Source organism: Micropterus salmoides, unplaced genomic scaffold (genome assembly GCF_014851395.1).
Source record: "Micropterus salmoides isolate LMB-PRFRI ecotype aquatic unplaced genomic scaffold, ASM1485139v1 Ms_hic_scaffold_11, whole genome shotgun sequence".
In the NCBI taxonomy this organism is placed as follows: domain Eukaryota; kingdom Metazoa; phylum Chordata; class Actinopteri; order Centrarchiformes; family Centrarchidae; genus Micropterus; species Micropterus salmoides.
In genome coordinates, this window is record NW_024040152.1 from 33,216,465 (window position 1) to 33,241,868 (window position 25,404).

The 25,404-nt window shown below is 42.1% G+C and overlaps 1 protein-coding gene across 1 annotated transcript in view; it reads right to left on the reverse strand.

Moving 5' to 3' along the window:
• Positions 1-4,450: 4,450 nt before the first annotated feature.
• ascc3 (activating signal cointegrator 1 complex subunit 3) overlaps positions 4,451-25,404 on the reverse strand; it is a 177,222-nt gene continuing 156,268 nt past the window's right edge. Inside the window, exons 37-42 of the mRNA XM_038712324.1 lie at positions 21,447-21,671; positions 15,846-15,997; positions 14,974-15,124; positions 12,489-12,695; positions 9,378-9,553; positions 4,451-8,594 (exon numbers count right to left, since the gene is read on the reverse strand). Of these exons, the coding sequence (XP_038568252.1) occupies positions 8,465-8,594; positions 9,378-9,553; positions 12,489-12,695; positions 14,974-15,124; positions 15,846-15,997; positions 21,447-21,671 (1,041 nt within the window). The 3' untranslated portion in view covers positions 4,451-8,464. The remainder of the gene's footprint in view (positions 8,595-9,377; positions 9,554-12,488; positions 12,696-14,973; positions 15,125-15,845; positions 15,998-21,446; positions 21,672-25,404) is intronic.

A 25,404-nucleotide genomic window follows, 5' to 3' on the forward strand; every position in this document is an offset into this window, starting at 1 on the left:
CTGGATGCTGGTGTGGGAGCGCGCGCACACACACCCACGCACACACCGTGCGGGCTCGCTCCCTCTCCGGCTGTGCTGGAGCCAGCGCGCCCGCGCGGTAATGGGATCCAGCCTGCGGTGAGGAAATCACCCGAGATGCTGGAGGCGCACGAAATGGTTGACGCTGGTTTAACCTTCGCTTCAACTCCAAATTTACTGGTAATTAAAGTGCGTCTGTGGAAAATATGACGATCGAAAGTCCTCCATATGGCGAAGTCTCCGCGCAGTCAGCGCCGACTTAGCCCGGATATGCAGTGATCACAACACGCTGATTATATTGTTCAAAGATCAGAGCTGTTACAGAAGCATCCGAACAAACGTTTCAGTGAACTAGATATCCGACTATTTGCTTTTGAGATGCAAAGCTGACTTTTTATTACAACAACATTCAGAAAGAGCCTCCGGACAGCAACAGGTGTTCTTAAACAAATAATGCAACAGAAATGATTATTTGGCTACTTTTCCTACTGGTGGATACATACCCAAGGCTGGATTAACAGCCATGCAAAGAGGGCAACTGCGAAAATGAGCTGTGGGCCCCTCTTCAGACTCCCACACTTACCCATCACAGTTTTGACCCCAAAATTCCTACCAGTACTCTTGAATACTGTCCTGCCCTAGATGTGCTGTGTGTCACGTAGTTTGTGAACATTTGATTAAACTAGAGCTGCTGCTTCATTGATTTTTCTATTAGTTCCAACATTTATTCTGCAAATATTGTGAAAAACAATTCATTTTTTAACAAAAGTAAAACTCCAGAAATGTTATTCCAAGATCTACAATGTGCAGATCTGATGCTTTTTTTGGTTTTACATTAAAGTCAACTTAGCCTTTTAATTGTACAAAAGACATTTAATGAGGTCAGTGTTCTCTCTAGGATACAGTGAGGGGCATTTTATTTTAAGTTTTCTGATGTTTTATAGCTCAATATTGATTCATTGCTAAAATAATTGGCAGCTGAGTCCAACATGACAATAATAATTACTTGTAGCCCTGATGAACACACCTGTTAAACATACTATAAAATTAAACATTAAAAGTCTTAAAAACTAGCGTTTGACACAGGGCCCCTCTGCAAAACGGGGCCTCAAGGTGCAGACCAAAGGGAGATTACGATACAAGTTTTTATTTCTATTGTTGGTCTTATTTTTAACTAACTTTTGATTCATTGCAAATTTATTTCATAGTTATTTACCATGTTGGTAAACTGGCGTTGGGCCCTGAAATCAAGAGGCCCCTAAAGCTCCAGTCTTAATGTGCGTTCACAAGTTTGTGCTGATTTAAGTGAAAGCTTATATTCCACTAAAACACAACATCAGTTGTCAAATTCCATTTTCAAGACCTTCAGTATTTCAGTTGTAAGTTGCATCTTTCGGAATTCATGTGTGTTTATTCAGATGACCACACAGCAAACCTGGGCTCATGTAGTAATCCGGCATGGAACAACTGAGCGAGCTGCACAGAGAGTGGGGGGGGGTTAACTGTGACAAGTGTATTTTGTACTAAATGGCAGAGGTCAGACAGATACAGTGTGTTTAACAACACTTAACGCAGGTTGAAAAAGCACATGGGATTTGGAAAACATTTTTGTTGGTTAAGGGCGCAGCCAGGATTTTAGAAATACTGAGGTCATAAATTCAAATTGTCCCCCACTCAACCCACAGAAACATTTTTGGACTAACCACAGAAAAAAAAATCAAACATTTGGGAACATCTGGGAATAAAAAAAAAAAAAAAACAACAAAAAGACAATACATAACAGAGATTGTTTACATGTGTAATGTTTTTTACTTTTTAATTATGTTTTATGTAAATGTCCTAACATTATGGTTAAATGCTGGGAACCCTTCTTCACACTGCCACATATGTGGAATACTAAATCCCTTTATTATAATGTCAAATTTAAGCTTACAACTGTCAAATCTGAACATAGGTGGTCTAAATGTGTAATATGTGTGTGTGTGTGTGTGTGTGTGTGTGTGTGTGTGTGTGTGTGTGATCTTATGATGTCAACTTCTCCTCACATCAGTGAACCAGAAATATTACAGGGGATGTGACCTCTGTCATAATTGCTGTTATCTGCTGGTAATCTGTCTTGGATGGATCTTTGGAAGCTTTATTCAGCACACTGGCTATTATGAGCGCCAACACAATAACTGGATTATAGCCCACTATTTAAAGTAGATGTAAACAAGTGTGATTCAGTGAAAAATGTTGTGCACGATAAACAGCTTAAACAGGGTTTAAGAAGTGTGCAATAAAATGTAAAGATCGTCAATGCATGCACAAACTGTGACTGTCAGGACATTCTAATCCCAAGGGTCTAAGTACAAATTGAATGATGAACTTTGAATACACTTTTGATGTCAGTGTGGTTGTTTCTAAGAAATACGGATCCTGCGTTTGAGTTTCTGGGGTTGATGCTGTAGAGTTATTAACATTTCATCCTCAGCCGTCAAGCCATTTCTGGGTGTGTCTTACATTATAACAGGGACAATTCATTTATAAGAAACTACCCATCATCCCATTAGTGCACAGCCCAGTATAATTCAGTGCCAACAGGCCTGTTTGACAGAAGACATGTTGGCATGTCCCTGTAGGAAAAGCACAGGTGTACATGAATGATGACTCAATTCCATCTAGCTGCTTTGGTTTCAGCCTCCTGGTGTTGTGCTGGCTGGCTCACTGGGCTTACTTGGACACTTGCTGCCATCATTAATGCTATTAGCAACACCTGTGCTTTTCCTGGTCTGACAAGACAAAGTGTCTGCTATGAAAAAGGCCTATACAGGAAGCAATGCGGCCTTTATGTAGCGAGGCAGATGTAAGGGTGTGAAGTAGCACATCTGACTTTCATGCCAGAGACCGGAGTTTGCATCGTGTCGGCCTTTTCTTTCCAACCATAAACACGATCTTTCCCCAAGTTTGTTGGGGGGGGGGGTTGCCCAAAGTTGCCCAAAGTTGCCCAACCTTAACAGCAGTTTATGAGCAATAATCAGTATAACCAGGATCTTTAAAACTACTCCACTGATGTAGCGTAGCCCTCCTACAGCTTAAGTTGGTAGTTTACATACACCTAGGTTGAAGTCATTAACCTCTTACTTATTCCTACTTATTCCTGTGAAATTCGCCTAAAAAGAAAACTGAATGCAGTTCTTGAACCATTTATATTAAATGCATGGTTTTGGGCTTTTCTGTATGACAACAGTCTGAAGTGTCTAACCCAACAGTCAGAATCACTGTAAGTGCTACTGGAATGGATTAATAATAGTTTGAACACACTAAAATACATTTTTCTTTTCCACTTGAAAATGTTTGTTAACACATGCATGCAGACAACTATAGCTGGGACTTTTTGTTGTAATATAGTCGATCAGTGCGACCACTGTGAGGTTTCGTAGTACGTAGGTAGATTTATTTTGTCACAATATAACAGGTTATAGAGTGAAACTCCCTTCTGCTACACAGCAGACAGTATACATTAATAAAGAAGCATTTACAAAAACGGTAAACAGAAATAATCTATCATCAGTGGAGCAGTGCTGAGGATGAATTAGAGTTTAAGAGTCTGATAGCTTGGGGGGGGGGAAAGCTGCTCTGCAGTCTGGTGGTGCAACAGCAGATACTTCTATATCTTTTCCCAGAAGGCAGCAGGGTGAACAGGCTGTGGCTGGGTGGGTTCTGTCCTTTAGTATCTTTGGGCTCTGCGTAGTCACCTCACCTCACTGATATCACTGATGCTCAGGAGATGGGTACCAATGATCTTCTGAGCAGTTTAATCACCCTGCAGAGCCCTCCGGTCCTGGGCCGTGCACGTCCCACGCCAGTTTGTGATGTTTCCAGTCAGGATGTTTTCTGTTGCTCCTCTGTAAAAGCTCACAAGAATGCGGCACGGGAATTTGACCGTCTTAAGCTTCCTCAAGAAATAAAAGTCGTTTCTTCAGCAGCGTGGAGATGTGAGACGACCATGTCAGGTTCTCTGTGAAGCTCATTTTCAGGAAGCTGAAACTGCATTGGTTGAATCAAACAAAGCTTTCCAATGGTGTATCATGAGTTTGAACTTAAATTTATCAGTTGTGGGCACATACAGAAACCTGTTGGAACAGATACTTTGTTCTGAATCAATTTGAATAAGTCACTTGTGTTCACACAGTTCAAATTGCTTACCCTTCTAGGGCTTTCCTTACGCCATTAAATCACTACCTCATGCGAAAAATGAATCACGGGTTGACTTGGTCCTGCGAGAAGCTGCCTCATAGATATTTGGTCAGAACACATCTCCCAGATGTTGGTCACCACAAGAGCACTGAACTCTACAAAATGGTTAGTGAATGAAAGAGAGGGGTTGTGAACGCTGCGATGAGAAAAAAAAACTCCGACAGCAGTACATTATACATTAACCACAAGAAAATCTATTAAGATATTTTATTTGTTGAGGAAAAGGGACTGAAAAAAGATTTTATCATAATTGTTCTGACCATAAAGAAAAACCACAATAAACCTTCTGGTTTCCTCAACTTTCACACAGGAGCAAAAATCAGCCTTTGAACTTAAAAGAAATAATGATTAGACATTTATCCTGATAATTATTGATATAGAACGATATGAAATTTTTTATCGTGATAACATTTTTGGACGTATCGCCCAGCCCTACATCAATCCAATTGAAAATTTGTGGGCAAACCTAAGTGTGTGCGAGGCCTACAGACAGAACTCTGTTCTACTGTTATTCTGACAATTCACATTATTAAATTAAAGTAGTGATCCTCACTGACCTAAGACAGGGAATGTTTACTAGGATTAAATGTCAAGAAATACAAAAAGCTAAGTTTGAATATATTGTGTGTAAACGTCAGACTTCAACTGTTTAGGGATGTCACGATACCAAAAATGTAGAAGTTGATCCCGATAACAGTAAAATTCCACGATTCTCAACATTTAATAAAAACATTCAACCATTACAAAAAACAACTTACAGCTGTGAAAGTTGTGAAAGAACGTCCAGGACAGATGAGAGGTGATCTGATGTCAATATTCATAAATGAGCAGGCTCTTGAAATTACAACCTTGGAACTGTGCATATTTAATTAATAATACTTGTTTTTCGGAACTTTTCTTTACAAACTCACAGGTGTGAATTGTTTAAAGGTGGTCACTATCTATATTGGCAGTGGTTTGAAATTGTGTGTTTAAAAACAAAAAAAGTTATTGATGATTGAAATGGATTGTATTGCACTTTTAAGACGGCCCCTAACGCTGTTACCGTGACAGGCGTGGCGGACGGACATTCATTTCGTAGTGCTGCAAAGTGCATCGCCATCTTTGGTGATTTTCAGGTGATCAAACTGCCTTAATTAGCTCTTCAACATATCTCTAAACTGGAAGACATCGAGGCTTTAAGACGAAGCCATTGAAGGTAACAGCTGTGAAACTAACTTAACCCCTGCGGTCATTGAGAAAGCGCTGACATTCAATATTGTTCAGCACAGTTTGAGCCCAGTTAGCACACAGCTACCCAGGTGGAAACACAAACAGTCGTAATTAATAACACACCAATCAGAAGCTTCAATAGATTGATAAAAAGGGCCGGAGTCAGTTCATTCAGTGTAGGAACAATGAATCCAGATAAATCTGAAGGAAGAGGACACCAGAGAGGAGGAGGTTATTTCTTCTGTGTTCATAATGTGAAAAAGTTTTTGAGGGGGAGAACCACACGCAACATTACTAACAACCAGTTTTTGTAGTATTGTTTTGATTTTTTCCTCACCAGTGTGTAAAACTGTGTTGTAGTGTGTGTTTTTCAGGAGCTGTGTGTTTTGTCAGAGGGCAAAGATTGAATGGTTTTGAGTGCAGAGCTTCATTTTGACCTGAAAATAGGATGTTTGGGGAATTGGGTGAGAAGTTGTGGATTTGTGTTTAGAGCTTTAATAAAAAGCGACATCATTTTAAGAAATGTGTTTAAGCAATTGAGAAAAACTTTAAACAACAGGGTTGAAGTGCACGACGGCTGTGAGTCGACGAACACAATCTGCGCCGATGTTAAAGCTATGATTTCTTTATTAAAAATGTACCAAATGACGCTGTGAAAATAATGTGATTTCCCTCAGGAGCCAGAGGAGACCAAAAACAGAGCTAAAAGGAGGGGGAATATCAGACTTACTTTCATCAATTAAATACCATCGATTAGGTGTAGTTGGAATTAATCTCCCCGTGTCTGCGTGGGTTCTCTCCGGTTCCTCCTAACCCTCCAAAATCATGCGGCCTAGATGCGACCCTGTACGCAGGATAAGCGGTTGACGATGGATGGAATTAGAGTCCATCAGTATGTTGCTAAGGCACTGTATGTGGTCATCTGTTGGCGTAACCCTTTACAGGCAAGACACTGCACTCAAAAAAATAATTTGTTGGGACTTTTTTAATCCAGTTCTGTCAACAATTTCCACCAAACTGAGTTGAGTTAGATATAATTAAATAGTATTATTATGATGCCGAGAACTGACTTATGTGCAACCAACATGATGTTTTAGGCAATTCCAACATTATCTGGTCAACTTGGATTTAATTAATAGGTCAGCGTCCAGTTAACTAAACTGAAGCAACATCATTTCAACAAAATCCTGTTTGTTTAGCTTTACTTAACTGTGATGATTAATGCCAACATAAAGATATTTCATTATACTGACTTAACTCACTTGTGTAAATTTAACTTAATTGTTGGACATCCATTACTCAACTGCATTTAGCAATACCAACTAAACTGTACTTTCTATAGTACTTTGATTCAGTGATTTATTACTAATGAAACACATTATACTGTACTCCATGACTGTGTTGTAATGGTACCTGCTCTACTGAAGACTGGCGATACCTTGCTATGGCCCAGGCCACCCAACATCCTAGGTTCACGCTCAGAGAGGAAACAATCAGTTTTTTCCCGTATGACACAAAACTGCAAAACCAAAATGATGTGTGTTTTATCTTTGGATCAATGTCTCAATTAAGATTTTCTAAACTAACAACTAATTCTAAATCAATTCAATACACCAAAGCTATTTTTTAAATATTGTGTCACAAGAACCGCAGACTCCATGCAGCAGTTAACCCTGAACCCAACAAGCCACAGTGGTTGTTATAAGTTGGATAGAGTGTCTGTGGGGGTCTATTTTATTTCCTCCTGTCTTTAAAAAAACAAACAAACCCTAGAACATAAGTTCACCTGTTATCTACATCTTTGGTCAGGTAAAGCACAAATCAGCACCAGGCTGAATCTGTAAAGCATGTCGCGTTCTGACCACATCTCACTGGTTGATATATATTCTCCTGACACAATATCCAGCAATATTACAGCCTAGGTTATGCTAGTGAAAGTGACTGCAATAGAAGTTTATGAATTGAACGCGCCAGGGTGGAAACGCTGTGTGAATATAGTGAACGTTGGTTGATTCTATTGCCCAAGAGAGACACCATTCTCCTCGGCCTATGAAAGGGTAACGGGGGACACGGTTCCATAACTCTGTAGCAGCCTCTGTCACATCGTGGATGTTGACTGGAATTGATTTTTTTGAGTAAATGTTGTGGAGCCCAGTTTGCCCAGACAAACTACAGTGGCATTCAAAATGGCAGTGAATGCTCCACTGGCAGAGGCTCTGTCCCATTTCAGGGCTGCCTCCTTCAACATGGCTTCTGAAAGTGGGGTCTTTGGAGGACTGGACTAATTCAACAAAGCATCATTTCCGACAGTACCCAAATGTAAGGCCTCGGCATGCTTCATGCTTGTTGGATGATCGAATCGACCTAGTTCATCTGAATATCAGGATTTTCAGATCACGAGGGGGGAAAACTTTATTTCAGAGGCACAAAGGGAACAGGACAGCCTCACTGCTCTGTTTTTACATATTTGTTCTAGACTTTAAAGGAGACACCTTCTGAAAATGGGACATAACTACTGTCCATCAGTGACGTTACAGAAGGATCGATGACTGATGGCTTTGAGGTAAATCCATTAATTGAAAACATGAAATCTGTTTAACTAAAGCAAGTAACTAAATGAAGATCATATTTATTTCAGTTTGAAAGAATCACAGGAGATACTTCTAGACCTAATGTACCTTTTTCTCTAACAGCAGGTTCAACAGACCAGAATGCACTGCAGTCACATTACATATGTTATCTTCTATGTAACTGAAGCAGATCAGCTGATGCAAAGTGGGTGCAGCAAAATAGTAAACTCGTCATTGCAAAATGATGACGGGAATGCACTGATCATCAGAGATCAGCGACACCTAACAGCGTGAGGAAGACCTCCTCGGACACAGTCCCTGTGTTTCAGATTCGTCCCACTCAGCTGCTGATCACTGCAGGCATCCTTGGAACTGTGTTACTGCCGCTGACGGTGGCTTCCTCTGTTCCCGAGCTGAGGGACAGGTCAGTCACTAAGTGACACTTCTGTGTTGACCTGAGCAGCGATGCTGGCAGGCTTTACATTCAGGTGGATCTCGTACTGCTGGTCCAGACCCAGGTAGCTGTCGCTCATCAGGTACAGCGTGTAGATACACCTGAAACCGGAAGGTACATGAGTCAGCAGACAGAAATTTATCCCAGTGGTGCTGTAAAATTCTAAAGCCATTTGTTTTTAAACTTGCAACAGCTAAAACTCAGGAAGTCAAGGGCAAACCTGAGTTGTAGCTGCTCAGGTCATTTCTGGCAGTTTCTGGCAATGCAGTAATCTGAAGTTTCTGATTTGACTCATGACTAATTCTTCACAGTATAAAATGGTCTTTTTTTCTGTTTGGTTACAGTCTGGTGATATTATGTAGTTTTCTTATAGTCAGCAAAGCCTGACGTATCGTCTTCCTCTGTGCCATAGAGCTACATTGTTGTCCAAAAACTATTAAAAACCACAAACACACACACTGTAGTTTATTCTGACTCAATCCCACACACACAGTCCTGCTGCTGAGTAGTCCCCAACAAACGTACCATTTCTTTCTGTTTGGGTAATGTTTGTTAGAAACTACAGTTTCTAAGATTTATATGTTCAGTAGGAAACAATGGGCTTAAGACTCGGAGCCACAGACAGAAAGTATTGAGAGAAGGACAAACACATTGTTTTCATGGGGTTTGGTCACTTCCCACAGTCTAGTTTCCATTATAATGAGGTAGGGAATCTAAAAGTAAGGAACAATCATCTATGTTCTGGTGAAATGGCTGGTCTATAATGGCCTGTTGTCAGGCGAATGATGCAGTTCGCCTAGTCTGACCTGAAACTAACCTACTGAGGAGTTTCCTTTCAAACACTGCGTATGGAGTGTACAGGGAAAGCTTGTAAGACTGCTTACTTTCCAGTCTTCTCCGGTGTGTAGAAGGCCACAGACACAGCTGTGTGGTTGCGCACGTATCCGGTCCGTTTGACAGCCAGCAGCTCCCTGTGATCCACCTCTCCCAGGACTAGGAACCAGCCTTCATCCTTCACCTTGGGAAACCTGGGAGCCTGGGCCTTACTGTCCTGCTTCCTCTGAAACAGCAGACACACTGTAAAGTATCACGGTGATACACAGGCTTACATACTCACTATATAAAGTTTATTTGATTATTAGATCTCAGTTGAAGTGCCTTTACGTTTACAGCTGTAAGACAAGATAAACTTTATTAATACCTGACAGGGAAGACTGTATTATGCTAGACAACATACCACAGCTGATAAAGCAATCGTACTGATCATAAAGTGAGTTTGTGCTGGTTTGTCATTCCCATGATGCACTGAGCTCCTCTCTCCTCTACTTTCTCTCCCTCTGTATGCAACCTTATCCCATTATTGCATGTTACTAACACAACTTCTCCCCTTTCTGGTAGTCTTGTGCTTTCTCGTCCCTCTCCTCTCTCCTCCTATCACTTCCTGCAGGTTTTCTGGCTCTGGAGCTGTGGAGTCTGGATCTGTGGTTGCGGGTCACCTGCTGCCCCCGTGTTCCTGCTCGACACCCTCTGCTGCAACGACTGTTGTCGCTGGTCTTATTGTTATTATAATCATTAACATTACGATGGTTACCATTAACACTATTATAAATATCTGTACCATTTTTCATTTAGTTTATAGCAACATTACCTTCGCTGTCTGTACCTCTGTGTGTATATTGTGTAGGCTGCCTCCCTCCCCTCTCTCTCCTTACATCCCTCTCTCTCTCTCTCTCTCTCTCTCTCTTTCTCTCTCTCTCTCTCTTTCACTCTCTTCTCTCTCTCTTTCTCTCTCTCTCTCTCTCTCACCCCAACCGGTCGAGGCAGATGGCCGCCCACCCTGAGCCATGGTTCTGCTCGAGGTTTCTGCCTCTTAAAAGGAAGTTTTTCCTTGCCTCTGTCGCCTAGTGCTGCTCTTGGTGGGAACTGTTGGGCTTCTGTAAATAACATCACAGAGTACGGTCTAGACCTGCTCTTTTATGAAAAGCGCTGTGAGATAACTGTTGTTGTGATTTGGCGCTATATAAATAAAATTGAATTGAATTGAATACACATGTGTGGTGTGTCCATTTAAAGTAACAGACCAAAGAGCCACAACACATTTCTTATTTTCAATAACTTTTTGACCCTTTCACTACAGAAAAGGTGTGTATTCAGAAAAGGTAACTGAGCCCTTTAAACATCCACACCATCTGAGGATCTTCCTCAGACAGAACTGCATCTGCACCCAACATGCAAAGCAGCCGTACGCAGCAGTGTATGGAGCAGCATTACTTAAGGTCCCTGGTAAATGACTGGTCAGCCATGCAAGTGTGTGTGTTCACCAAAGTTGAGTCCACAGGCTCGAGGTTAAACAACTCTTGTTCCCAGTCTGTCAAACAGAGTTTGGGTTCTAAGTAGTCCTTAGTGTTCCTGTATAGACTAAGCACTGAACGTAATGTAACAGACTGCAGCCACTTATTCGTAATGTCTGATCTAATATATGCTTGTAGTATTTGTTTTGGTTAAATGTTGTGTTTTTGTTATGTGTGTGTACATTATGGGGTGCATGACAAATTTCTGATGATAAAGTGAAATCAAATCAATTGTACTTTTACTTTGCTGCTGTGAGTGAAACAACTGATCACAGTGGCTCCATTCAAATATATATAATCAAAATTTGGTCCAAAGTTATTTTGCTGTTATACATGCGTATCAGTTCTAGCATTAAGCTCAAAGCACAACTGTGACTAACAAATTCCTGCTAAAGCTAACAGATGACAGCGGAGTCTGATGAATGTTGAACTAAGCCTGATAACGTAGAGCTGATCTAAGATCTAGGAACAGCAAAGCTGCCTCTGGTTTGCAGCCATGTTCAGGTTTGTAATGAGAATTACAGCCTCACCCGTCTGTCTGGGAGGCAGAGCATTAAACATATCGCTAAGCCCATCCTACACGGCACCTAACCGGGAAGCTACAGAGTGAGTCAGAGTCGCAGAGTCATGTTTGTGTCGTAGGGCTGTTGTGATATATTGAAATACTGCACTATTCGCAAACCAACTGCAACAAGCTATGTTCATACCTTCTTGCTTTACACTGTGTTAAATAAATCTATCAATGTTTAAGAAATTCGACAAGCAACATGAGGGCCGTAACAGTAACGGTTCAAGAGCAAGGACGGACCACCGTGTGCTGCCATGTTTTTTATGCTGTTTTACTGTTTCTTTTGTAGGTTAGCTAACTTTAGTAGGCTGGGCGACACTGGACTAATGTTGTAATATTGAAGGACAGTCAAAAGAAACTGTGTGAACATTAAGCCTCATTTGAAGCGCGCTAAATACCGAGCGCAGTAGGTTGTTTGCCTGTAAAACTTGTTTTTCATGTTGCTTTTTGCAAATCTTTGGCTAAACAGAAGCACATTCTGCTCCGCACCGGTGCGTGGGTGTGTTGTTGCTGTTTGTACAGAAATGGCAATAATACGGCTGATGAGCCACAGTAGATCATTACTTCACTGCGACAGCCCTAGATGAATGTCTAATATTCACTCTCCTGTTAGCTCTGTTCAAAAAACACCTGGCTCTCTAGCTGCAGAACGCTCCACTATGTTCACCAGCTAGTCTCTAACTGTGTGTCTGCTGTTTGGAGCGGAGGAGGTCGTGCGCAGGGGGTTTATCAGAGCCTGGTCTCTGGAAACAGCAGCCTGCTGTTGCTGGAAACATGGACGACGACAGTGCACAGACGGAACTAATACCCTAAAGACAAGAAACATGTGAGCTCAAAACAATGAGCTGAAACTCACTAAAAAGCTCCGCAGAGCTAAGGGGAACTGCAGTCGGGTGATAGCGACACATTACATGTAGTTAATATTTACAAAGATCTTCCTATTTGGTGTGTAACTATGCAGATACACATGTTTTCCACTAATACACATTTCACACAGTTGTATCTTGTCAACAGAGTTTCTAATGACACATTCCAATGACTTGATAGAAAGTAGTTTTGGCATCGGGCGTACTGACCCTCTGCTGGCCCAGGTTGATGCGTCTCAGTGACACCTGTAGGACGTACTCCTGGTCAGCGTGGACATCCAGCCAGCTGCTCTCCTCCCTCAGGTTAGGTCCTGCTACAGGCAGGGGACGCTCCGTCTGCTCCTGGCTGTCCTCCCACCAGCCCTTCACACTCATCTCAACCTCCAGCACGGGGAGATGACTCAGGAAGGACCATGCCTGACGAGGGACAAAGAAGACGGTGACAAGAGGGAGACGGATTAGGAGGAGGGAGACTGTATCTATTATATGCTGTTCCACATCTAACCAATCACTTGATCATAGAGGGCTATTCAACTTTTCTTTTAGTCTAGGACAAGGCTTACTCACGTCTCAAATCAAGGAAGCTTTTCATAATTTTAGTGACCAAGATCTGCTAAAAAGCTCTGTCTGGAGGAAAAGACAGCTACAGCTCAATATCCTTTTGGAGGACAACATTATTTGTACCCGTTTCACAACTGAAATTCCTTTTGCTGAAAAGTATTCCAGCGTTATTTAAATAAATGAATGTGAAAATCACTTTCACCTGTCTGTGTGCCGGTGGAGGCTCTTAATATAGGAGCTGGAGCACAGGCTTATTCAATCTTATCCACTGTCACCATTATTATGTGTGCATACTCCTACTGCTTTCATTGGACCCTGCATTACTATGAAGTTTGTAGACGGCTTATGAATCATCCGGTGTAGTAAGTGGACTTTAAAATGATGCTACTAACTGTCTTCTTTCTCTTCCCTCTCTGCTATGAAATGAGTTCACCTGCTGAGGACAGCCTGGTGTGCCGGACTTATGTCCTATCTGTCGTGGCGCTGATTCCACGGGTCCTATAATTCAGATGAATCCCTGGTTCTACCACGAACAACAAAGGGTCCTCCTATGGGGACAAGCCGAAGAACACTTTATGGTTCTAGTTAGCACCTGTTCTTCTAAGAGTGTACCAGACACTAGACCTGTGGCAACAGAATGGGACCCTACCCGTGTCAATTAGGCCGTACAAAATTTGCACCCTTAACTTGGTCGATCGTGGTTCTTAGGAACTTCTGAAGACGTTCACTCCAAATGTTCACTCCAGACACAAGACTCAAGTATTGGAGCTATGATTTTTGTATTTCTCATAAAAATCTGCTTCTTTTTAGTTGTTCAGTTCTGGTCCATTTTGTGTTCACACTACCTCATTATCACAAACCAACCAGGAGGTGTAAACGTGAAGTCACACTGACTCACAGGTAACTTACTGTATGTATTAGACAGTTTTAGTGACTTCATCATGTGTCGTCATGAACCCACATGGGAAAAATCTAATTCTGGTGACTGACAGTAAGTCATACTGCACTTTACTGAACCACGTGTGTTTATTTAGCTTCTCAGTCACAGAGAACCAACAGATCCACAGACAGCAGCCGAGACGCCAACCGGACAGCTAACTCCGTGTCATTGTCAAACATATCAGAGAAAATTCCCCCAATCACGTGCTCACAGGCATATGAGTTACCAAGGTTACCAAATAATGGTGGAATCACGATGCTGGCTCTACACTGTGATGTCTGTCAGCCACGACTTCACAATGGCCTCATCTATCAGCCTAAAGCTACTTTGACCCAAACCAAACTCAGTTCACTTCACCCCGGATCTGCAATTATGCAACTAATTCTTAATCATATGGCTCAAATTAACTATACATTGTTATTCTTTATAAAGTATGTTTTCCATCCTTTTCTGTTCATCTCGTTTTTTTCTTATTCATTTAAAAGTGGTGCTCAGAAAGGAAGTGCAGAATTCTGAGAAAAAAAAGCACAGAGAGTGAAAGAAAACTGGTGGAAGGTGTGTGTGTGTGATTGTGTGTGTGTGTGTGTGTGTGTGTGTGTGTGTGTGCGCATGGCAGCGTATTGAGAGCTAGGAGGAGAAAAGCCTCTCTGATTCACCCGGCAAAAGCTATTTATGTGAGGATTACTCTCCCTGAGCCAGTCAGACAGAAACGCTGCTGCACATCTAATTATTTAATTAGAGAGGCCGCCACACTGTGGGAGGGGGTAAGGGCGGTGGGGGGTGTAAAGGTGGGGAAGGAGGAAATCGGGGACACTGATTGGGTGAAGACACAGGGCCTGCCGTCGTGCCCGGACACTCTCATTACTGCTGCAATTAGCACTTAAATTGGAGCTGTAAACCCTATCAATGGAGCTGTAATTGGGGATCCTGGAGGTACCTGGGACCACAGTGGCAAGACTGCCAATGGCACGTCACTGATAATGGTGTGTGTGTGTGTGAGATAGTATGTAAACTGCATGCATTAAATGTGGGAATAGGCCCATTCTGAAGATACTTTTGGAAAGCAAGTACAGTATTCAAGTACTTGAAATCTATTTTTTCCGTTGTCTCTGTAGTAAAAACAACATTCTCCAGCGTTTGAATACTTTACTGACTTTGTGCTGTTGGTGTGAAAATATAATAATGTTTTCTTACCTGGGCAATGTGACTTGATTGAAACTCCTGGCTGACGATAGCAGCGAAAACGCTTTCCTTTCCATTGCAAACAGCAATCAGCTCAGGAAGTCCTTCGATTGGCCCGTTGAAACCTCCCACACTGCTTCTTCCCTTCCTGTTTGTCCATTTCCTGTGGAATGATTGGAAGAGAGTGAAGTGAGAGATGCTCGGCCATGAGGCAGCATCACAACAAGTCCCACCCCACACTTCCTGCTGTCTTTCACCACAGGGAAATCATTTTTATTGATTTTGTACAAAATTATTCGACACTGTTGGATGCAGCCCTGGAAATTCATATGGTGCCTGCGTGGAAACACTACTCCAGTAATATTTATATGTGTCTGACTGCATGTGTGTGCATATGTGCCGCATGTACAAGGCTGAGTCCTTACTGCAGCAGAGTGGTTCGAATCCAGCCTAAAGCCCTTTGCTGCATGTTGTCCCATTTCTCTCCCTCATTTCCTCTCGCTATCCACTGTCCTCTCAAATAAAGGCAAAACATTGCCCAAAGAAATTCTTAGATAACACACCTAGGATTAATTAAGCGACCAAGAGACTTAAGAGACTTCTTTGATGTTAGATTATACGCCGTTTAACTTGTGAAAGTGGAGCTGGACACGCCCTGAATGCACTTTTGCCATGCACTTTAAATCATGTGCTATAGATCCTTTAATAGGGGCCCTAGAATACTGTAGATGACATGGGATGAAGAAGAAGACATCAATACAAGGTGAGATGTAATTTGATTCTAAGCACAGCTGGTGGAACAACACGGTAGACTATCCAGCTCCTAGAGCTAGCCGCAAATGACTGTTCGGACAGTATAGCTGTGGTGAAGTGGTGTCGTTTACCTGAACAGATGGAGGTCTTGATGTTCTACATGTGGCAGCGTCAGTAATGAGGAGTCGTGCAGCCAGCGGCCCTGGACGATCATCTGCACCAGGTTGCATATACTGATGGCTGTAACTAGCCAACCTTCATTGGCAGCGAAGTCTAGCATTGCCTGAGGAGAAGAAACAGAAGAAAGAATAAAATGAAAGATCATGATTTTTAGCCTCAGTCATCCAGCAGGGTTTAAACTGTGTTCTGCCACTTTTTGAGTTGCTCCATGTTTACCATAGAGTTCTGCCCAGGTCATTATGTTGTGTAAAGCTTCAGGCTTGGGTTGGGTTTGTTTTTTTCAGTTATTTATCAGTAAATATTGCTCTGACTCTTTCTGACTGTGACAATCATCGAGTCCATGAACATCGTGTGCTGCAATTAGATATAAAATGCCAAAGAGATACAGCTGTAGGTACAGCTCACAGATGAGACCAGACCTGAGACCTCTGAGACTAGGCGACACAGCGAATCTGACAGCTTCCTCCATTTAGAGCACAGATCCCTCAAAGGTTAGCACTGCTGAGATTGCAATAACAGTTGGGCAGAACCCGTTGTGGTCAATTGTCAGGTCTTTAAAGACACAGGCACGGCCTGGGTTTGGGTCTCCGGTTTGATCCCACACACAACAAATTCTAAAATCCCTGGGAACAACCCTGTTCCATAAAGTGATAAATCCAAACCTGAGTGTAACACCACGGCAAGTGGCACCTTTTCAAACACCTTCACAACTGCCTTATTCACGCACTGTGCACAAGATGCATTTAGCTATACAGATATTAATATGTCAGGAGTTGTATTCACAAAACACTTCTAACTGCCTGAATTACACAAAATGGAAGTGTCAGTGCTAACTTCAGGAAGGAAGTTTTAATACTGTGCTAGGTTGCACATCACAAAGCAGCATTGCAAAACTCACAAATAGCGTATGTAGATGCAGAGGCTGGAAGCTCCTTCAAACTTTGCTACACTTTTTGTTTTAATCTTTTTTCCTATTTTTTATTGCTGAAACATCTTTGAATGATGTCTGTTGGTTAAAGGGCTAAGCCAAAATTGTTCAATTCGACTGAATCGGGAGATTCTGACGATGGCAACAGCTGCGCTTGCAGATGATGCGGCCGGTAGGTTCTTCAAAATCCACTTCATTTTTGGTGCTGCGATCGCCCCAGAAAAGAGGAAAGAGAGCCGGTATAGGAGCCCAGCTTGGACTTAAGGCTGGTCCTGACTGAGGTCTGGACGAAATGGGAGTCAAGCAACAGGAATCAGACTGTTCCATCGATGATGCTTGAACGCAGTAAAAAAGGACATTTTTTTTAATGGGAAGATGAAACCATATTATCATCACTATCTTGTTGCTGATGTTTACAAAAAGGCACAACAGAATTATTTCTTGGGTGTACTTTATGTGTATGCATAAAATAAATAACTGTATATATTGTTTTATAAGTACTATGTGTGTAGCCTGAAGGGACAACAAACTTTAATTTTGTTGTACAGCTTTGTGTTTTATAATGACAAATAAAATACCTTGCTAAGGTGCTGGAAGCTTGATAATGTATAAACTGCTTGTAGGTCGTGCAACACAGCTAATATGATGTTCTCTGCAGCGGGTGATTAAAACTGCTCAGAAGATCATTGGTACCCATCCCCCAAGCATCAGTGACAGCGGTGAGGTGCCTACGCAGAGCCCAATGGATCCTAAAGGATAGTACCCACCCTTCTGGGAAGAGATAAAAGAGGTATCTGCTGCCGCACCACCAGATCGCAGAGTGACTTATTATTCAACACCCACCCAGTGTACATAATTTTTATAATAATATATTTGCGAGTTGCATAAAATAAACTACTTCATTCCGCTAAGCCCCACCCAGCAAACCCACAACCAGCAACTGCTTGCCCTGTGAAGCCACAGCCTGCATAGTGCTCTCCTCGCCAGGACCCCGGTCCCTCTTGCCGCGACCCCGTCTTCTCAAAGACGCCCATTCGACACTTCGCGGCCGGGGGAAGAGGCAGCTGCAACAACGTCTAACAGCAGACTGAGAGGCTAGTACACCGCTGCCCCCTGTCAAAAGGGTATTCCCCACTGTAAATAAAGCAAGGTGACAATGAGCACTTGCTGAGAGGGAGAGCAGGAAACAAAGTGTGTTAGATCATAAACTCAAAGTTTCTGGCAAAGTGGTTTAGTTTTTCTTGCCTGAGCAATAGGTGAGATTTAGAAACCTCGACCTTTTGGCTGAAGGGGGTCTGACATTTACCATTTATGAGGAACTTGAAGAAGAAGAAGAGGGACAAGAAGAAGCAGAGGAAATACAAAAACACTGAGCATGCCAATTTCTAGCCAGCCTACTACAGCCTGCGAATCTCCCTTCACCATCCGCGAGGTTTGAGGTTGCTGAACTCAGCTGCTCTCCAACAAACTTCATTAATCTAAAAGTAATTTCCTGAGAGTAACTATGGCTAAAAACTACTGTGGGTGCACAGATGAGGCCTGGCAAAGGTATTCAATATGCTAATGCAGTCCAAATTAAGAGTGATTTCCATTTCACAGTAGCTGCTTGAGCAAACTGATGACAGAATATGGCTGAAGTCACAGCAGCGCTTCGGTCCAACAGCAACAGGCTTAACTGATGAGAATCACAGCATGTTAACCCACATGAAGGGGAATCAGCGTCCAGAGGGGGGACATTTGAAAGGAAAAGTGGGATACTGTTTGAGTACAGAAGGAAAACGTTAATTACTCAGACAGGGCAGAAACAACTATGGTGTTCACCGGTAATTTCATTGCCAGGGATGTTGAAGATCTTTTTGAGATGTGACATGTTTTGCTTCTCTTTTTAACTATGACTGCTTGTTAGCCGGTGGAGCACATGTGTTTGTGTTCTATTTCTTTTTAGCTCCACCACCGGATTGGGTCTAATTAACTTCAGGTCCAACTTGGACTGTCTTTGGGTTTCTTTCAAACTGGTTCTCTTCTTTTTTAACATTAATTTATGCATGTCAGGTTTAGGCGGGTTTTCCAAGGGTTTGTTTTGGATCAGGTGTGGGAAAACCTCCACCTCTGTGGTCTCTGTGAGAGACCTGCTGTGTTGCCCTTCACTTATTAACTTCCTCTAGCTCTAACATCTTTTGTGCTGTTTTTGTATGTACATGCTAGTTTCTGGAAAACTACAACTTTAAAGATTACAGACCGTGACAAAACAAAAGTCTGCTTTTCCACTTTTCTAATGTGGGCTTTAAAGCAAGGTCCATCCTGGTCTATGGGGGACAGATTATGCAGCACTTCTTTGTTTCTCTTCCACAGCCTGATATTGAAGAGCTTACTGTCCAGGGACCAGACGTTTTACTAGAGCATGCTGGGCAGCGGAGGCCAGTTTTCCAGCCATCTAGGATGCCAGCCTTCCTGCTTTATCTCCAGTGATGCTTCCATGGATGAGCAAGATGCATTAATGAAGCATCAAAACTGAGAAAGATCTGTTAAACAGTTTATCAGCCATATGTGGCTGGTGACATCCAGTACAAAGAAACCTCAATAAGCAAAACACAAGAATTGTGAGATCCCAACAGCCACGCTGTGAGCCATCTAAAATCCAATGTAAACACGTTGAAATAGTAAGTAAAGCAAAACCACATCACAGTTAGCTCACCGGCTAATATTCAAAGATTTTGCGACGTTGTTTATAAGAATGTATATCAAAATATAGTTATGTACAGACAGTTTCTCAGTTGTTTCAGGAAAATGTAATTTCTAGTATATTGTTGCATTATCTGTAACATCCTGAGGGGCGAGTTCTGGAGCTAAAGTCATTGTAAGATTCTGGGCGTTGTGACATGGCTCATTGCCTTGTTGGAAGTATTCATTTGAAAAAGGGGCAGCTTGTTAGGAGAATCGATACCTATCTATTAACATGTTGTCCAGGGACAGCAACAGTCTGTCAGAGCGTCGCATTCCCTTTATGTGCACTGTAAGAATCAATAAAAATATACATTCATTCAATAAAAACAACCATAAAGAAACTGAAGGCCAGAACCATTTCAGTAAACGGTAGCAGCAGGACAGCAGAGAAGTAACCACATCCATGAGCCATGCAATATCACTGCCAGATACACAGCATGGAAAATCACAAGCACATGTACATATGGACACACACAAACAACCATCCGAGCTGTGGACAATGGCTTACAGACGTCAAGACATGGTCCTAACTTCAAACAGTGCATCCAAAGAAACTGAATAAACACCAGCTAGCACATCACACCTTAGATGCAAAACAACCTGCATGGGCAATCTTTGATAAAAAATAAAAAAGTTAGACTGACTCTGATAACTTGACCAGGTGCTACATTTTCTTGTTGTCAGAAAATCTTACCATATGAACACTGAGTAGCAGACCCATTGTGGCTGCCAGACAATGAGCAACCTGGGTGTTAGATCTAACCTCTGAGTATCATGTTATTTATGAGATGGATCAGCAAGTTCAACTACAAATCACCTGCAACATCCCTCTTATTCTCTGCTTCATCTATAGCACCGCACCGCTCCCAAGATGTGCTTACTCTTCACATGAAGTCCATTATTCAAGTCTATTCGTTATGTATTCCTCTCTGACCTTTCTACATAATGCTGCTATCATCAGAGGACTCAGCTGTTATTTCAACTGAACGTTAAGTGTTTATGCTTAGAAACATGTTTTACTATTCTCTTAAAACCCTTTAGGTTTGAACATATAGTGGAACTTTTATGATGACAAAATCTAAAGTGTATTACTGAACTCCAGGAGTGTTGAATTAACACATTTATAAAATAACTAGTGCAACTGTGTGAACAACGCATTAATCAGCTTAGTCTGTTCCTGCTTTTATCAGCACCTGGGAAGAGATTCTTCTTAATGATCAAACTTAGGAAAAGTTTTAAGTTCATATTTAGACAAATACAATTATCTCAGTCTAACTCAAAATAATTAAATATGTTTCTAAACCACTGAAATAACAGATAATGGAATTAAAGTTAATTAATTCCAGCTGATATAATCTGCTGCAAACAGCGTGTGTCATTTTAACTGGTGACAGTGATGGTCAGAAACCTGCTACCTGAATATTTTATACATTTCAGCAAATTTAGGTATTTTGCCAAATATAGGATATAAAAACATGCTAAATAATAGTATAAATAAAAAATATGTTTGCTTACCTTGGATACTGATTTAACTTGCAGTGATCCCATAATGCCTTGACACAGCAGTTAAGCTTTCTAACATATTGATATTGCCAAGCAGTTTAGTGCAAGGCCACAGCTCAGTTTTGCCCCTGCTGGCAGGCAGAATCTAAATATTATCTATCACAGGAGAAATGCACATGGCACTACATGGTTTGGCCAGAGTGTGCCATACTGGAGCAGTGGAGAAAGGTCACTTGGGGCAAACCTACTACCTGGAAAAGTAACTTTGATCTACAGCTATTGAACAACTGTTCCTAAAGCCTGAATCACAAGTGCTTGTCTGTGTGTTAAGGTGATATATGATATAGGTATGGTACCTCATAGGTTTGTGAATCAGTGTTGCAGCTGTGTATCCTACCTGACAGATTCGGATAGCGTTGTCCAGCACCGTCTTGGTATCGGTGGTGTAGTCGCTGCACGGCAGCTGGGCGTGGCTGAAGTGGGCCTGCAGCAGCAGGTGGGCCTTGGTGTGGGCGCTGTCATAGGAGTGGGGATTGACCTGCAGCGGGAGCTGCTGAGCGAGCTGGCTGTTCAGCTGGTCCTCGTTGTGTCTGACTGGCAGCTCCGCGTACTCCTCTGCATCCTGAGAGACGGAGATCAAAAGTGAAACAGGGCGTCTAAGGGTGCTTTCACACCTGCCTCATTTAGTTCGGATGAATCGCACTAGAGTTCGTTTTCCGCCTTGGTGCGGTTTGTTTGGGCAGATGTGAATGCTGCAATCGAACTCGGGTGCGCACTAAAAGCAGACCGGTGCGCTTTCAAACGAACTCTGGTGTGGTTCGCTTGTGCAACCGCACCAACCGCAGGATTTTATGATAGCAGAGATGTGATCTGAGCATTATTTCCAAAGTTAAACCACTAATAAATCCATCTGCTGAATGTGTTTAACAAACTTGATCTGTATAAGCCATAGGCTATGTTTATGAAAATCGTAGGTATTTTCCCTGATTAATAGGTCACAAGCTGTTAAAAAAGGCGTGCCAGTAGTAGGCTACCCCCTTTACCTTGTCATTTCATTAAGTCCATAATACATTTGTGACAGCGACCCCACAGCTTACTATGGGCTGATGGCCAATTATTAAGATGCTCTGTGGTCGATCTGCGGTCTAAAATTACTAATCAAGGTTCTAATAATATAATAAGTTATTTCGTAAACTCTTTGCGATACAGATCAGAAGCATTAAAGAGCTGCATAAACTTCTGCATAAACAATCAACATTACCTGTAAGCAATGTTCAGCAAGTTACTCAGAAATTGTAATATATGACTAGTTAACTGTTACTCCATAAAAAATTTATATTATTACTTATTATTACTGTAATGGTTCAAGGATGGATCACCATGGGCTGTGCGTGACCCGACTTCAAACTCTGAAGCTGTAAGTTGCCGTGTTTTGTGTTGTTGCCTCATGGTCTTGCGGCTCTTAGCGGCTCGCTGTGCAGTGAGGTGACAGATACTCTTACTCTGCTGTATGGCACCAAATTACTTCATTGATAAAAAATGCGATAATACCACATACATGCCCCAACATATTGCCTCGGTGGAAATTACTTCACCGCCGCAGGCCTTTAGTTAAGTTACTCGTTACGTTACAGTATTACTTTCCGGTGTTTCCCACAGAATGAGCGAGGAGGTGCTGCACTAATATATGCTCCTTAATCAAATATGATTTTAAATATGCCTAGTAAAAAATTTAGGAAATCAATATGTGGCGGTGAGCGTTGATAATAATCCAAATTATAGGCTAATTATGGGAAACCACCAAAATCTACCAAAATCCTGCACACCTGCTTATAAAAATCTACCTTGGTGTAGATGGGATGATATTTTGAAGTACATTTCAGAGAATGTCTAACACTGAATGAGAAAGATAAAGTGAAACACACCGGGTCACTGGGAAAATAAACTGACATCAATGCTCCATCAACGTCCTCTTTGTGCTGAGGCTGTGTGTTGGGCCTTGTTTGCGGTTGTTATACAGAGATGCATGGACACGCATGGCTCCTCTCCTCTAATTCACTCCAGTTCAACTTCGGCTAATGTAGTCCCATCAACAGGCTGTGCTGGAGGCATCTGTCACAGCCTCCCCCCAGCCTGAACTGTTAGGGCTCCATCCATCACTGAGTAAAGCCAGTGTTTCAGAAGCTAGGACCTGAGCGCGGTGGGGGCTACGATGAGGGATAGGAATAACCTCTGAATGATTTATCTTTCAGTGCTGTTGTGTCCGCATATGGATGTGCTGGAGAGAAAGACTATAGATCTTTAAGCAGACATCCTAACCAACAGCTCCACACCGCCTCACACCCTCTGATAGTAACATTTACAGAGACAAAGGAAGGCGAAAGTAAAGGGAGAGACTGCAGCTTTCAATCAGTAGAGAGAAAACAGACAGGGAGGGAGGAAAACACACCTGAGACTTACTGTGGGGGTCAGGTCCAGAGTACAATTACCACAAAAACACATTTGTAGTTTTACAAAATTATGTTTTTGAAAAGAAGAAGGACACACATGCTTTATGAACTGGCCTAGTTCATTTCTTGAAATGCCTGCTGCTTAATATCAATTATTATTACCACTACTACTATTTCACACCTCTTGAAGAACTTCCATTGTGCTACTGTGTTCTCTCCCCCCTCCCCAAACTGCTCGAGACAGTCCGTCCACCCTGAGTCTAGGTTCTGCTCGAGGTTTCTACCTGGAAAAAGGGAGTTTTTCATTGCAATTGTTGGGCCTCTATAAATAATATTACAAAGAGTAGGGTCTAGGTCGGGTCTCTATTAAATAAACGCAATGAAATAACTTCTGTTATGATTTTGCACTTTATAAATAGAACTGAATTGAATTGCTTCAGGTTTCCGAAAAACTGCAACAGGAAAATGGCCACAACAATGGTAAGCGTTGATGAGAAAGGAGCAGCTGTACAGATCGCTGTAAGTCAACTTTCAGAAAGACCAACTCTTTGAGTTGGTATACATTAAGTTAAAGAAAATGGCAATTCAGTCTGATTATCAGGCTACAGGCGTGTGTGTGTGTATGTGTGTAAATAACTACAGCAAGTAGGGGAGGTCAAAATTGAAGCAGGAAGGGGTTTTTAATGGACATTTAAAGAGGGCAGTATTTTACTAGATGCCTCTGTTTTGTCCTCTAAATACATAAAGTTTGGCTAACTAGTGGTTTTGTTTCCATCCTGTTTATTGCCCTGTCAGACATCTATTCATGGATGCTACTGGGTTCCCAGAACTCAGAAATTAACTTTGTCAGTACAACTAACCCTCTTTCACCAATGCAGTTGTTTTTCGATGTCACCACCAGGTCAGGTTTCCCTCATTGATCTGGCATGCGTATTTGTACATGACAACGCAAGGGACTGTCTTGTCTGTCGCAGTTTGACTTTACTGTACACTGCCATCTTAGGAAGCAGAGGACAAATGCAACAGGAAAGGAAAGGAAGACAAGCTGAGTGGTCGCGTAGTGCTCAGAGTGAAAAACAAGCGTGTAAGGAGGGGGGTGGGAGGTGGTGGTGCAGCGAGCTGTGGGTGTTGCTCATTAGTGGCCACGCTGCAGCAATTAGGGGGAACTGGAGGAGCATGCCAGTGCTTTGTAGCTAACGGAGGGGGAGTGGACAGGGCGGCAGGGTGACTGGCCTATTGTATCACAGCTTGTTGGGGAGGGAGGCAGCCGGGCATGGCATGCTCTTAACTACATGTGTGCAAAGGAGAGGGGTGCTAACTGTCTCATTGTAGCCTCCTCTCCATATGTTAGCATCATTACTGAAGCCGGAGAGTCTGAGCCGTATGGTGAAAATATAGTGAAAGAATTAAAGCTAATTAAGAACTAATGACACACAAGTAATCAAAAATAACTAGTGTGAAATTAGACTTCTTAACAGCCATGTTGTATTTTTTTTCACAACTAATTTAAAAAATGCTGTCTTGATAAATCTGTCGGCCTTCTGTGGTTTATTTTGGGGGTAAGATACTGGAAACACATACACACACGCAGGAAGTGCTCCGTGCTTTGAAGTAACTTTTACTAGTGACCGAAACACCTGCTGTAACACAAATGATCAGTGCACCATCACCACCACAGTACTTTGTGTAATAAGTCTTCAAACAAGACAAAAATGGCAGATCACTATTTTTTTTTTTTTTATTGTTGCTTTTAGAAAATCTGATTTTGGAAGTCAATGGCAGCCTAAAAAGAAGATTTTGTTACAGTGATGAATGGATCATTACAAACAGATACACAGGCCCATTAGCGGCAGTGGCAGAAAGGAGTGTGTCACCATCCCCCTTCAGCGATAGGTGTGAAAACAC